Below are 11,770 nucleotides of genomic sequence, written 5' to 3'. Positions count from 1 at the left end.
GTAAAATATGGGAAGTTTATACGTGTATTGATAGTTATACACATTTGCTCGTCTGTGCTCGCTTCAACTGTGTGCAATATGCATTGTTTTTTTCTTTTTCCATTTTTTTTGCTGTAATGATAACTACTGTAATTTTCTTTTCTTTTCTTTTTTAATAATTGTGTTTCATGGCGGCTATTGACAAAAGGCCGGGGAATACAGCTGGAAATGAACAATATTACAAACTATAAACTAAATTATTACTCTATAATTACAGAGGTGCCTTGACCATAATCCAGACTAATATCATAATTCATAAGAAACATCATACTACCCATCTTAACTTGCCATCTCCACACTTTATATTTAAATATACTTGTAGATTTTACAATCTTTAACTGGTGTTAACTGTAAAAAAAAAAAAAAAAAAAAAAAAAGTTAAATAATAAAATATGTTGCTCTGAAATGCTTTGGAGTTGAAGTATAAAGTTTCACGGAAAAAAATAGCCTACAGATAGGAGGTACAAGTAACGTTATGCTAGCTAAATACAGTACTTAACGCCGGCTAACGCATATTTAGCTAGCATAACCTTACGCTAGCTAAATATGTGTTAGACAGCGTTAATAACGTCTACGTAAAGTTCGTCAGATTTGAGTCAGCTAGCGTCAAGTACGTCAACGTCTACGTAAAGTTCGTCAGATTTTAATCATTTAGCGTCAAGTACGTCAATAACGTCTAAATATTGTTAATTTGACGTGTGTTAGCGTCAAGTACGTTAATAATTATACGTAAAGTTCGTTAGCCGACGCCCATTAAAGCTACGTAGAGTTAAATGATACGTTGGAGAAAAAAAAAACATTAACATTATTTATCTGAAGTGTATGATGGAGACGAAAAACCTTGAATACAAAACAGAGAGAACGGGTTTTACTAACTTTAAGTTACTTTTTTTTTTTTACTTTCGCTGCGTGAACACTTTGAATTCACATAGACAGTCACGTACAATTAGCTATTTGCTAACGACGGCTAATAAGGGGCGTTTAATAAATAGTTTTAATAACCTGTCATAAATAGCTTGTAACCGCGCCGGAAATACGCTCTTCGTTACACTTAGACATCAGTTAACGTTGTACGTAACTTACCATGGCTGTGCGATGCGTCGTTTCACGTATATAAGTGTTCATGTATCTTTGAGTCAAATCTCCCCACTTCAGTTATTCCCGTCCGACGAGGAGCGACTGTGCTTTTATCAGCCGCGGGTCCAAAGGTCGAGGAGAGCCAGGATCCTTCAGGAGTTCACGACCTCCTCCTTCAAACACATCCAGGACTAACTCAGGCTTGATGTATTGTCCCCAAACACACACACACACACACACACACACACACACACACACACACACACACACACACACACACACACACACACACACACACACGTCTTTCCAGCATCTCCTAATTAGTAGACACGAATTTAAAAAATAAAAAAAATAAAAAGTTTATCCTGTTTTAAATTGCACTTTTTGTAAAAACCACTAATGCAACAAATCTTACATTATTAAAATATAAATAAAAACTATTTAAAAAGGTGTTGCTTCTGATGGCAACTGATTGCCAAGATTTGGTTGCCAACGGCAACCTGGCAAACCCTTCTGAGAGAGCCATGGATGAGGGCAGGGGTGTGTAAAATATAACAGACATGAGTTGAAAATCTAAAAATAAGGTGCAGCTTGTTTTTATTTGGGCTATTTAAATATCACTAACGCAACAAGTTTTATAAATTATTAAAATCTAAATAAATACATTTGAAGATGGCCTTCTAGATGTTTCCCCATCCAATATGATGGAGCTCAGGAGGAAAAACTCCACAATTACGAAAAAAAGGTGCTGCCAAAAGGACCTGAACTCTTTTGTGAATGAGAGATTTAATTTAAAATGACACCACAAAAAACACAAAGTTTGCAAAGAGAGAGAAGGGGTGTGAATACTTCCTGAAGCCACGTGAGATAGTAAACTGGTACCTACCTGGAAACAGCAGGGCTCGGCTGCCATAGAACATCTGGATCACATCTGCATGTCCTTTTATCAGGACAGTGGAGGCAACGGTTACTTTTTACGGGACACAATCAATTACACGTCTTAACCAGCAAGGGGCCCTGCTCTTTTCCACACTTCCACTGTTAAATTTGTATTTACTGTTTATTTGTCATGCACTACAATATTTCTCTCTTTATATTTAAGGGTTTTACTGTTGATCATGTGGCCCCTGACAAAAAACACTGATGGGGATTTCTGTTATTTTTTTAAAAAAAGCCAAACAATTTTATAGTCAACCAAAAATTAAACCGCACAGGAGTGTAGGCCTTTTTTGTTGTCATTCTGTTTCTAAGGGAACCCCTTGTACTTCCTGTCAGCCGCTGTATTAACAAACAGCGCAACAGGAAATACAGAAGATTAGATCAGAATGTGTACGTTGTTGATTTCCAATGAAAACAAAGCTCTGACTGGCAGTGAGGTGCATCAAAAACAGGTAATAAAGTGTTATTACAGCATACACTAAAGACTTTAATAACGTTTTTGCTTTTTTATAAATGTATCCAACATTTACAACTTCTAAAATCTATAAAACAACTTCAAAAAAGTTCAACAAAAGAACACTTGGAATGATGATAGTATGACCTAATTTCTTTGACATTAACGATACATAAAATATCAAAAGTCAGAATTGTTCACCACTGCTTGACAGTTTTGACCGCTACTGTAAGAACAGTCGTCTGCAGTGCAGATCTCATTGTGGCTTCACCTACGTCACCGAGATCTCACACCTGCAGCGAGACTACGGCGGTCTTTCCACATCGGCTTCTTGCAGGTCAAGCGACCTTTGTGTGCTTTTTCAAACGTCTCCCATCTGCTGAAAAGCACATTTTCACATCATCCTTGTTGTTTGACTGTCGGCTGAGTAGAGGCAGACTCAGCCAGCGTGTTGTCCCCCTCAGGTTTCCATGGCGACAGAGGACGAGCCTTTGACTTTTGGCTTGTCTTTTCGTTGGGGGTCACCTTCCAGCAAGGAAAGGTCAAGTTCGGGCAAAGGGACCCTCCAGAACTGGAAGGAGTTGTAGTTGCAGTCTTCGGCGTCGGAGTCTTCGTCAGCCTGAGAGTGATGAGAAACAAATTTTATTTAGCTCAGACATGTGCAGAGCAGTCGGCAGTAATATTTTCAGGGTGACATCAAACAAATCTGGACCAAATCAGAGCCACGTTTGAGAGACGTTGAGGAGCAGAGATGGGAAAGCGAGGGGTGACATCTAGTGGACATTTGCCGTAATTGCATCAACTTCGCCTGAACGGCATCTTTATCTGCGCAGTAAAAACAAACTATGCTGTGAAGTCACTTACTTTAGCGTTAGCTTCAGGAGATGTAGTCTCTAAACCCGCGCAGTCGCCTCGAGGTCGTTTTTTGGAGCTCGTGAGCGCGCCGGAGCCGCGACGCTCCTGGAAACGTGCAGACGTCGGGGACGTCAAAACCGCGTGCTTCTCCGGGTCGCGGTGCGCGGGCTCGCGGTGAAGAGTCTCCTCTTCTGGTTTCTCCGAGTCTTCGGCGTTGTACGGCCTCTTTCTGGAGCGGCCGTCCATCACAGCGAGGAGGGACGGCGGGCTCACACCCCCGTCCGGAGGCGTGCTTCCCGGCCGCACGTCAACAACGCTAAGCGCGCGGTAGCGACTCTTTGACGGGGGGTCGTGCAGCAGCAGCGCGTCCTCGGCGCGTCTCTTCGCCATGGAGAACGTCGGCTCGCGAGCGTACGGCAGAAAACCCGACAACACGTGGGCCTTTGATACCGCCGCCGATGGGATCTCTATGGGAAGAGATGCCGCGGTCCAAGCTGCTCCGCTATTGGATAGAAACACTTCCTGTATCCTGAGTGGGCGTGGCCACGGCGAACACCACGTGACTAGGATACAGGAAATCGAGGCTTCTCTTTTGTTTTTGTTTTTACCAAAAACGATTCCTTTTTTTAATGAATTTATAAATTAGATACTATACAAAAGATATATATATATATATATACATATATATAGATAGATATACAGAATATAAAAATGTCCACCACATTACAGAAAGAAAAGCAGAGGGGTAACCTAATCAATAACACTAATGTCTGCATTGAGTTTTGTGACTAAACTAAAAGATGAGCAACCAGTTAACGCACACAAAACATTGCTGCTTTTTTCCCAGTGCTTTCACAAATGCTGAAATAAAGGAATTGTTTCTGGGGTTATCGTGCTATAATTAGTGAAACTCCAGAGATCCATATTTTTTTATTTTCTTCAAATGTTTGGCTTTATTCCAAAAGTGTGATTAGAAACCAGAAGTCGATGAAAGTCATCTGCAACTTTAAAACAACAAAGACAATTTTTTTCGATGACACCGTCAGTGTTGACAGACGATCAATGCATATGAGTAGACGTAGTTATTGGCATGGTATTTGAAAAAATAAATAATCTCAAAAGGCTAATGTTGACATCACACACTCGCTCGCTCACACACACACACACACACACACACACACACTCACACACACACACTCACACACGCACACTCACACACGCGCGCGCACACACACACACACACACACACACACACTCACTCACTCACTCACTCACTCACACACTCACTCACACACGCACACACACGCCCTCAGGCAGTGAAAGTCAATGGAGATGAGAATTAGTAAAACCGCAGTTAAAGAGAAATCAACCCTTCATGGTTTGTAGGCGACACACAAAGGTATCAAGAGAGGATTTAGATATTTTTCAGTTGTTACACATAATATACGCATAATAAAAAACTATACATGACCAAAAAAAAAAACATGTCCACTGATTTTTCCCCTTCATGTCCATTTTCTTTTTTCCATTTGATCTCTGCGTCTAAGTTCACTGTTTGTGTCAAAAGATTTCCTGTCACGTCAGGCTGTCGGTACCTTCTCGCCGCGGTGACTTAGCAGCCGGTGGAAAACTCTGCTGTTGGTCCTCCTCCTCCTCTTCTTCTTCTTCTTGACCGTTAAAGTACAGGTCTGCGGGCTTTCGTGCCACAAAGAAGACGCAGTCGTAAATGTATCTCAACATGGAGTGGTCGTTCTCGGTGTAGGTGGTCTGAACCGAAGTTTTCTCCACCTGCAGGAGGAATAAAACACCGTCTGACCACATGAAGGAAACAAACGTCGATCCACGGAAACTAATTAAAGTCGCCGGCTTACCTCTAAATGGAAGCCGAAGTTAACAATCGCCGTCCGAATGTCTTCGTAGCTCAGTTCAACTGACAGCTCGTCGGCCATGTTCTCAAAGTGATACAGCAGTGGACCTGAAGGAACATCAAATTCAAACTTTGAGATCCGTTTAAATTCCTTAAACCCTGTTTTATACGATTACACCTTCTATTGAATAAGAAAAGAAAGAAATCACCTCAGCATACTTTAAAACAAAGTGAAACGTTGATGTACATCCGATTCATGGGGCGTTTTGTTATTGAGTTTAGTTATTTTGCAGATTTAACTCAATCAATCTGAGCAACCATTGAAAGCTGACTCACCCAAGTTGATCCACACTCCACCAGGCTTGAGAATCTTCCAAATGGTCTCCACATACTCGATGACATTATGAGCTGTGTCAATGAAGAAGCAGGTAGCCACACAGTCCCAGGAATCTGACCGAAAACAGACATTCTGTTAGAACATGATCCTTTTAAATTAATGCTGCTTTAATGTGCCCGATTCAATGTATTCATTTCAATACATTCACATAAGAGGCCCATTTTATTTAACATCATGGGCCCGTCATATATCCTTCATAAAGCCCAAAAGTAATCTTAAAAGGTTTTCTGTGATTATAGCAGCCAGAAATCAGTACATTTGGAGGTTTTTTTTTTTTTAAAGAGTGTTTTTTATTATTTATATCAGATATGAGAGTAAGCTCTGCCTGAAAAGACATTTTAAAAGCATAAAAATGTTCCTTCTACTGACCCAAGTCCCGGTAGACTTCCACAAAGTCTCCTGCAACCATGGAGAAGTCAGCGTCTAGCGGTAAGCTCTGAGGGTTGACGTCGGGGAAAACGATTGGTCGTGTTTGGTCGGCGGATTTCTTGTTGTTGCTAAACTGATGGATCCAGGGGTACAAGGTCAGAGAGTTCACCTGTTCACACCTGAATGGAGCAGTCCAAATGTATGAGGACGGGTGAAAGTGGTATTCAGCAGAGTATGAGGTCACTGTACTGCCAAACAACTGAATGTGAATGTACCTCGTGCAAGCAGGGATATCCTGCACGAGGGTATGCATAGGGAAGGTGATATGTTTGTTGTGTAAGGCGTGTTAGTGGCGGTGTGTGCTGTACCTATTGAGAACAAAGTTTGAAGAGAAGAGCATGAAGAAGCTCCATTCGTTGCCCTGGCAGATGTAACCGAGCCGTGCTATCTCCCAGGCTAGACGGCCGAGCCCGGCACCCGGAATCAGCACGCTCACCTTAGACACATCACTGACATAATAAAATGTACAAAATGCACATATCACATGGAAAACATGGCGTAAGTCACATGATCAGAATCATAAACAAGATGTTCAGATGCCATAGCAACATGTGTGTATCATTTTGTATCAACGCAGGTTTAGGTCTTAACATGCATGCAGGTGTTTGTGTGGTGGGCTGATTGGAGTAAGCGTGCGTGGGCTTTCCTACTATTGGTCACATGGGAAGAGTCTCTGGATCTCTTGGATGATGGGCAGGTAGCAGGTGTCCCGTTCGGCCCGGCCCGTCTCGCTCCAGTCTCTGACAAACTGCTTGATGGTGGACTTTAGCTTGTCCATGTCGAACGTAGTGGAGGGGCGCGCCTTCCGCGGATCCTCCTGGAGGTCAAATAAAGACACAAAAACCTCCATCAAAATAAAACCTCCAACAAACTAAAATACAAAATGTATCTGTACACAGACACACATATGTAAATATATATTTAGTAGACTACCTGGTGTAAGGTAGGGGTGGGACGATAAAAACACAATCATTTGATTCTGTAAAACTGTGAAAAACCTGATTTAAAAATAAACAGGATACACAAATACATTTTTAACTGTATGTATCCTTTACTTATGCAGGGCGACCCTATGATTATTTTACGACAAAAATGTGGTTCCTAACAAAAAGGTAAATAAAAATGTTTTCAGCCCTGATGAATGAGCCAATCAGATTCAGGGAGTTTATTCGACAGGTGGGAAGCATAGAAAACTAAATGCTGCTTCACCTTAATGAATCCTGGGAACCCTGAGAAGTAAACCTGTCCCAGATCACCTGAAGGGGGTCCAGATGCTCCATAGCGACGTGTTTAGGGCCAGTGTGAGCCGTGACCTTACCCTCTCGCCGTACTCGATGTTCTCGAACATGTCGAGGCTGTTGTCAACGATGCCCTGCAGGATGTCCTGGTTGTGGTCCGCACACTGGCTGATGCGGGTCAAGTTGGACAAAACATCTGGCAGCAAATCCTGGTGGCGCTGCGGGAGGCTCAGGAACTGACGCTCGGCACGCTTGACCTGCTCCTGGACGTGGACCCTGACCGGAAGACAGTATGCAGCATCTATAACACTGTGGTTCCCATGTCATTCACTCCCATCATCATCTTTAAGTGTAAATGTAATCATTCCTCACGTTAAGTTTGTTTAACTGCCGGTCACAGGTTTGGTGCCAAAAAGTGATCGTCCACCAGAAACTGATTCGGTTATATATGTCTACGGCTGCTTTTATCTGGATCAAACAGTCATAACTACACATACAAATAACTTTATGTCCAAAGGAATGTCTTTGTGAAACTTGAAAGTTTCTTGTAATCAAATGATCATACTTGTGGCCAAAGTTGTTTGCAGTTCATATCGTAATCAGGGCATGACATTGACGTGATCACAGGCAATAGTATAGTATTGTTTCCAGCGTTTCATGTGTTTGTATGTCTAATAATATCCCTGATCATGTCTGTATTTGGAAACTAGACTGTTATCAACATGATTTATGGGTGGGTTATGTTAAAAAAAATAAAGAATTGATCTCTATTGCAATCATCCTTATGACCCGCCATTATTTTACCTGCTCTGTGCCCTAGATTATAACCAACACAGTCCTTTTTCATGGTAATACCTTTTAAAGGGACAATACAACTCATAAAAGGCAGTATTTCACCTGACAAATCGGTTTCTGGCGGACAATCACTTTTTGGCACCACCACCAGGGACGCGAGTGGAGCTAAATTCCAACATTAGCGAAACAAACGCCACCGGAAGCTGCTTTAAATACAAGTTGACCGTTGGAAACACCAGCCGGTGCATAAAAAACAACTGAACGATCTCCGTTAGCAGTGTTTCTCCCTCCGAACCCGACGTTAGTTATTCGTTCTCCGCTCTTGTCATCGGGCTAACGGCAGCGCTCATTGACACTTGAAGCTGTAGTTACCTGGCCCGTACTCTATGTTTTAAGCCTTGTCGTTGTACCTGTAAAATCTAAAAGCGTCGATTATTCTCCAGAAGTGCTGTCTTTCCAGCCTGGCCTCCTCCTCGGGGCCGCATTTCATCCTCTCTTTGTTAAAATACGGTCCTTGCGGTCCCTCTCCCGTTGTTTCGGCCATGACTGAAAACAAACTTGCGGCCATCCAATCAAAACGCGACAAACTTCTTCTTCGCGGGATTTGTCAATCGCGGTAGAGCAGAAAGCGCGTGAGGCGTTGCCGCCACCTGCAGTCAGACGAGGGAACTGCAGTTGCTCTGACAACGTGTCAAAGTGAACGAGAGAAAAATAATATTTATAAATGAATGGAATAATACAAACACACTAAATAAAATGCATTAGTGCGGTTCCTCTCCATATTCTTATTTGTTTAGGAAACTTATATTATTACAGTATATCTTGTTAAACGTTTACATCCCCTGTAATAAACATCAAATGCCAGTAGCTGTTGATACCATTTCATCCCCACATTATTTGACCTTCTCGCATAAAATCAAGCACTCATAAACATAAAATGAAGTTTCAATCATAAAGAAGGAGACTAAAGATGGAGTTTCATTTTCTGAGTACTTTATATGCAAGGAGGAAAACAGCACAGTGCTTGTTCCATCAGATGTTCGGGTTGAGGATCTTGCCCATGAAGAGGATGTTTTCAGTGTCGCGTTCAGTGATGACGACCATAAATGGACGGTCGAACTTCAAGACGGAGATTTGGCGGAGGGACAGCAGTGTGATGCCGATGCCCGTGGCAGCCGCGGCGGTGGCTCCGGCCTCGTTGACATCCAGGGTGGCTTTGTGCACGACCTACGGTGTGTGATGAGAGGCAAAGTGAGATGAAAGGTGAATGTAGGTAAAGGAGGAAATGTGCTCGTTAAATAACACAAGTTCTCTGTCCTTACATCTGAGACGGACAGTTTTTGTCCCTCGGAAATGCCGCCCAAATCTGCCTGATCACCGAACATGTCTGTCATTCCCATTTCAGTCAGCACTTCCTTCAGTTGGTAGGAAGTCTTGATGGAGAACTTTGGAATATATACGTCAAGGGTCCTAAAAAAAGGGAAATAGAGAAACATCTCGTGATTGATCCGACAGCAATAACAGATTTGTTGAGTCGTTTACAAGCGTCAAACATTCCTCGTTAGAAAACCGAGAACTTAAAGAAGAATTTTTCAAATCTCCCCAACCTGGACTTCTTCCACTTCATCCATTTGGTGACGTGAGCCGGGCAAATGGTGCTCTCCAGCGTCGCCATGTCATCGGGTAACAGCAGCAGCATGGAGTAGGAGCTGTTGAAGGGCAGGTGGAGGACCGATGTGTTGATCGCCCGGTCGTAGTACGTCTCCACATTTTTCTCCATATTCATCATCTGGACCGGAACCTGGAACGACAGCGTATAAAACAATCAGGTCCCTTCATTGGAAAAGACTCCCAGAATGCTCCTTGATGCATAATTACTGAGTTTGAACCTTGGTGTTCTCGTCCACCATGAAGGTGTCCGCCTTGGTGAGGAAAGGATCAAACGTGTTCAGCCATGTTCCTGAGATTCAAAAACACAACTCATGGTTTAGACTTAAAAGCTGTGACCTCAAAATGAACCAATCTGAGGTGACCTTTCACCTTTGTAGTGGATGTAGCTGATGAGGTACATGACCGTGTTTGGATCCAGGCTCTCCACCAGATCGGTGATCTTCCCGTGGGTCTTCTCCTCCACGTACTTGTTGATGAAATTGGCGCTCTCGCTCTGGCCGAAGTCGACGTTGAAGCCGTCTGCGAAGTACGACGTCTTCAAGGTCTCCAGGAACTCGGGCCGCGGCTTGAAGCTGTCGTCGATGAACACGGCGGTGCCTTCGCTGGTCTCCTCCTGAGACGTGGCGTTGTCCTTCCTGAGGAGCGCGCTGAAGGCCTGGTCTATGTCGGCCTGCGTCAGCATGGAGTTGTTGAAGCCCAGACCGCTGTAGAGCTGCTGGTGGGTCTGACCCCGCGCCCCCACGGACAAGGCAGCCAAGGCCACGGACACGCTGACGGGGGAGAAGAAGGTGTTCTTGCCCTCCGAGTCGGCCCGAGCCACTAACTTCTGGTACAGACGGAAGGCGAACTCTTTGTTTGCCGAGGACACCAGCGAGACGCTGCTGCTTCCGGCGCCGTCGAGGGCCGTGTCTTGGTGGTCATGATGGTCGGCATGGTGGTCGGCATGGTGGGCATGATGGTCGCCCCTCGCCAAAAAGATCACTGCTGACAAGATCCAGGCGCCCACGGCAGCACGCATCATCGTGAACTGAGACAAAAGTTCAAACGTTTCAACATTCTGGTTACACAATGTTTGCTGATGGAGACACTCATGCACTGACTCTCTATAAGCAACTTTAAACAGACGGGATTAAAGGCTTCTACTATGAATGATGGGCTCCTTCATAATTTTTGGTTATTTTAAACACAGATTGCCGTCATATCTTTGAGGTTATTGTTGGTCAAACGTGATCAAACCTCCTCCACAGTCCTCTTGAAGCAAATTAAGAGTGTGTTTTTGAGTGAATCTCAAAAGAAATCATGTTTTTTTATTCTTATTTATTGACTTAAAGTCATGCATATTTATTTAAAAAATAAAAATGTACTTTAAATTCCTGAAATTTCAATGCATGCATTGAACCCCCAAGAGGAGGATAAGAAGAATAAACCTACTAATTCCTAAATAATTTACACTCTCCACTCTCCACTCGTGTTAAAATACTTTCACATTCTTGTTTAGTTGCCAAACTCAACATGATGAACTGAGGTTTTAACTGTTGAAGGGACGTTTAAGCTTTTTATCAGAAACACACATTGCTAAAACAATTCATGTGAGCTCTGTTAATCCTTTAAACCACTCACCTTCTGCTGGTGGAATCTCAGACAGCGAAGTACAGGCTGGACGGGACGACGGCGCTTTTATAAGATGGAAGAGAGCCACTGAACTTTGGCTTTGTTGATTCTCTATCTGGAACCTCGTGTTTGCTCTGCATTTGTTCTGTGTAATGATTACTGTCCAACCTTTCATCAAACTCAGACCCAACGGGATGAATGCAAAAGGTACAAAAACACATCAGAGATGATTATTATCTCTTAGCTCAGACGATGACACACAGGAGAAACCAAGAAGATGATTCAATCGACTGCCAGACATTCAACAAAAGCTGCATCTGATTAAAATAATTTTTTATGTAAAACTTTAATCCATTTATCATGTAGGCCAACAAATTGACAGAATATAAATCATTTTA

General features: G+C 43.0%; 3 protein-coding genes across 3 annotated transcripts; all 3 read right to left on the bottom strand.

The window, feature by feature from the left end:
* Positions 1–2,529: 2,529 nt before the first annotated feature.
* LOC311022739 (uncharacterized protein) lies at positions 2,530–3,869 on the bottom strand. Its single transcript, XM_084024263.1, has 2 exons — positions 3,374–3,869; positions 2,530–3,128 (listed from the first exon to the last, which is right to left on the bottom strand). Exons 1-2 carry the CDS (start codon positions 3,752–3,754, stop codon positions 2,970–2,972), a joined length of 540 nt encoding a protein of 179 aa, XP_083880389.1. The 5' UTR covers positions 3,755–3,869; the 3' UTR covers positions 2,530–2,969.
* A 421-nt stretch (positions 3,870–4,290) lies between these two features.
* Positions 4,291–8,649, bottom strand: carnmt1 (carnosine N-methyltransferase 1). Its single transcript, XM_084024905.1, has 8 exons — positions 8,501–8,649; positions 7,376–7,571; positions 6,708–6,874; positions 6,366–6,506; positions 5,998–6,176; positions 5,568–5,681; positions 5,236–5,339; positions 4,291–5,152 (listed from the first exon to the last, which is right to left on the bottom strand). The coding sequence occupies exons 1-8, from the start codon at positions 8,632–8,634 to the stop codon at positions 4,940–4,942; spliced, it is 1,248 nt and encodes a 415-aa protein (XP_083881031.1). The 5' UTR covers positions 8,635–8,649; the 3' UTR covers positions 4,291–4,939.
* A 412-nt stretch (positions 8,650–9,061) lies between these two features.
* On the bottom strand, positions 9,062–11,510 carry LOC311023241 (serpin A3-5-like). The gene is made up of 6 exons (XM_084024948.1): positions 11,382–11,510; positions 10,131–10,788; positions 9,980–10,050; positions 9,698–9,891; positions 9,413–9,560; positions 9,062–9,317 (listed from the first exon to the last, which is right to left on the bottom strand). Exons 2-6 carry the CDS (start codon positions 10,780–10,782, stop codon positions 9,123–9,125), a joined length of 1,260 nt encoding a protein of 419 aa, XP_083881074.1. The 5' UTR covers positions 10,783–10,788; positions 11,382–11,510; the 3' UTR covers positions 9,062–9,122.
* Between the last annotated feature and the right edge of the window lie 260 nt (positions 11,511–11,770).

This window comes from Eutrigla gurnardus, assembly GCF_963514095.1.
Source record: "Eutrigla gurnardus genome assembly, chromosome: 13".
Taxonomy (NCBI): domain Eukaryota; kingdom Metazoa; phylum Chordata; class Actinopteri; order Perciformes; family Triglidae; genus Eutrigla; species Eutrigla gurnardus.
This window is presented reverse-complemented; position numbering and strand designations above follow the sequence as displayed.

Excerpts from the sequence above, each read along its gene's own strand:
- LOC311023241 (XM_084024948.1), bottom strand. The coding sequence starts at position 10,782 with ATGATGCGTGCTGCCGTGGGCGCCTGGATCTTGTCAGCAGTGATCTTT. Across the intron at positions 10,051-10,130 it reads CAGCTACATCCACTACAAAG|GAACATGGCTGAACACGTTT; the intron begins GTGAAAGGTCAC and ends TTTGAATCTCAG. Across the intron at positions 9,892-9,979 it reads TGGTGGACGAGAACACCAAG|GTTCCGGTCCAGATGATGAA; the intron begins GTTCAAACTCAG and ends CTGTCGTTCCAG.
- carnmt1 (XM_084024905.1), bottom strand. The coding sequence starts at position 8,634 with ATGGCCGAAACAACGGGAGAGGGACCGCAAGGACCGTATTTTAACAAA. Across the intron at positions 7,572-8,500 it reads GACGCTTTTAGATTTTACAG|GGTCCACGTCCAGGAGCAGG; the intron begins GTACAACGACAA and ends TCTTCCGGTCAG. Across the intron at positions 6,177-6,365 it reads TCAAACTTTGTTCTCAATAG|GTGTGAACAGGTGAACTCTC; the intron begins GTACAGCACACA and ends TGCTCCATTCAG.
- LOC311022739 (XM_084024263.1), bottom strand. The coding sequence starts at position 3,754 with ATGGCGAAGAGACGCGCCGAGGACGCGCTGCTGCTGCACGACCCCCCG. Across the intron at positions 3,129-3,373 it reads CTCCTGAAGCTAACGCTAAA|GCTGACGAAGACTCCGACGC; the intron begins GTAAGTGACTTC and ends CATCACTCTCAG.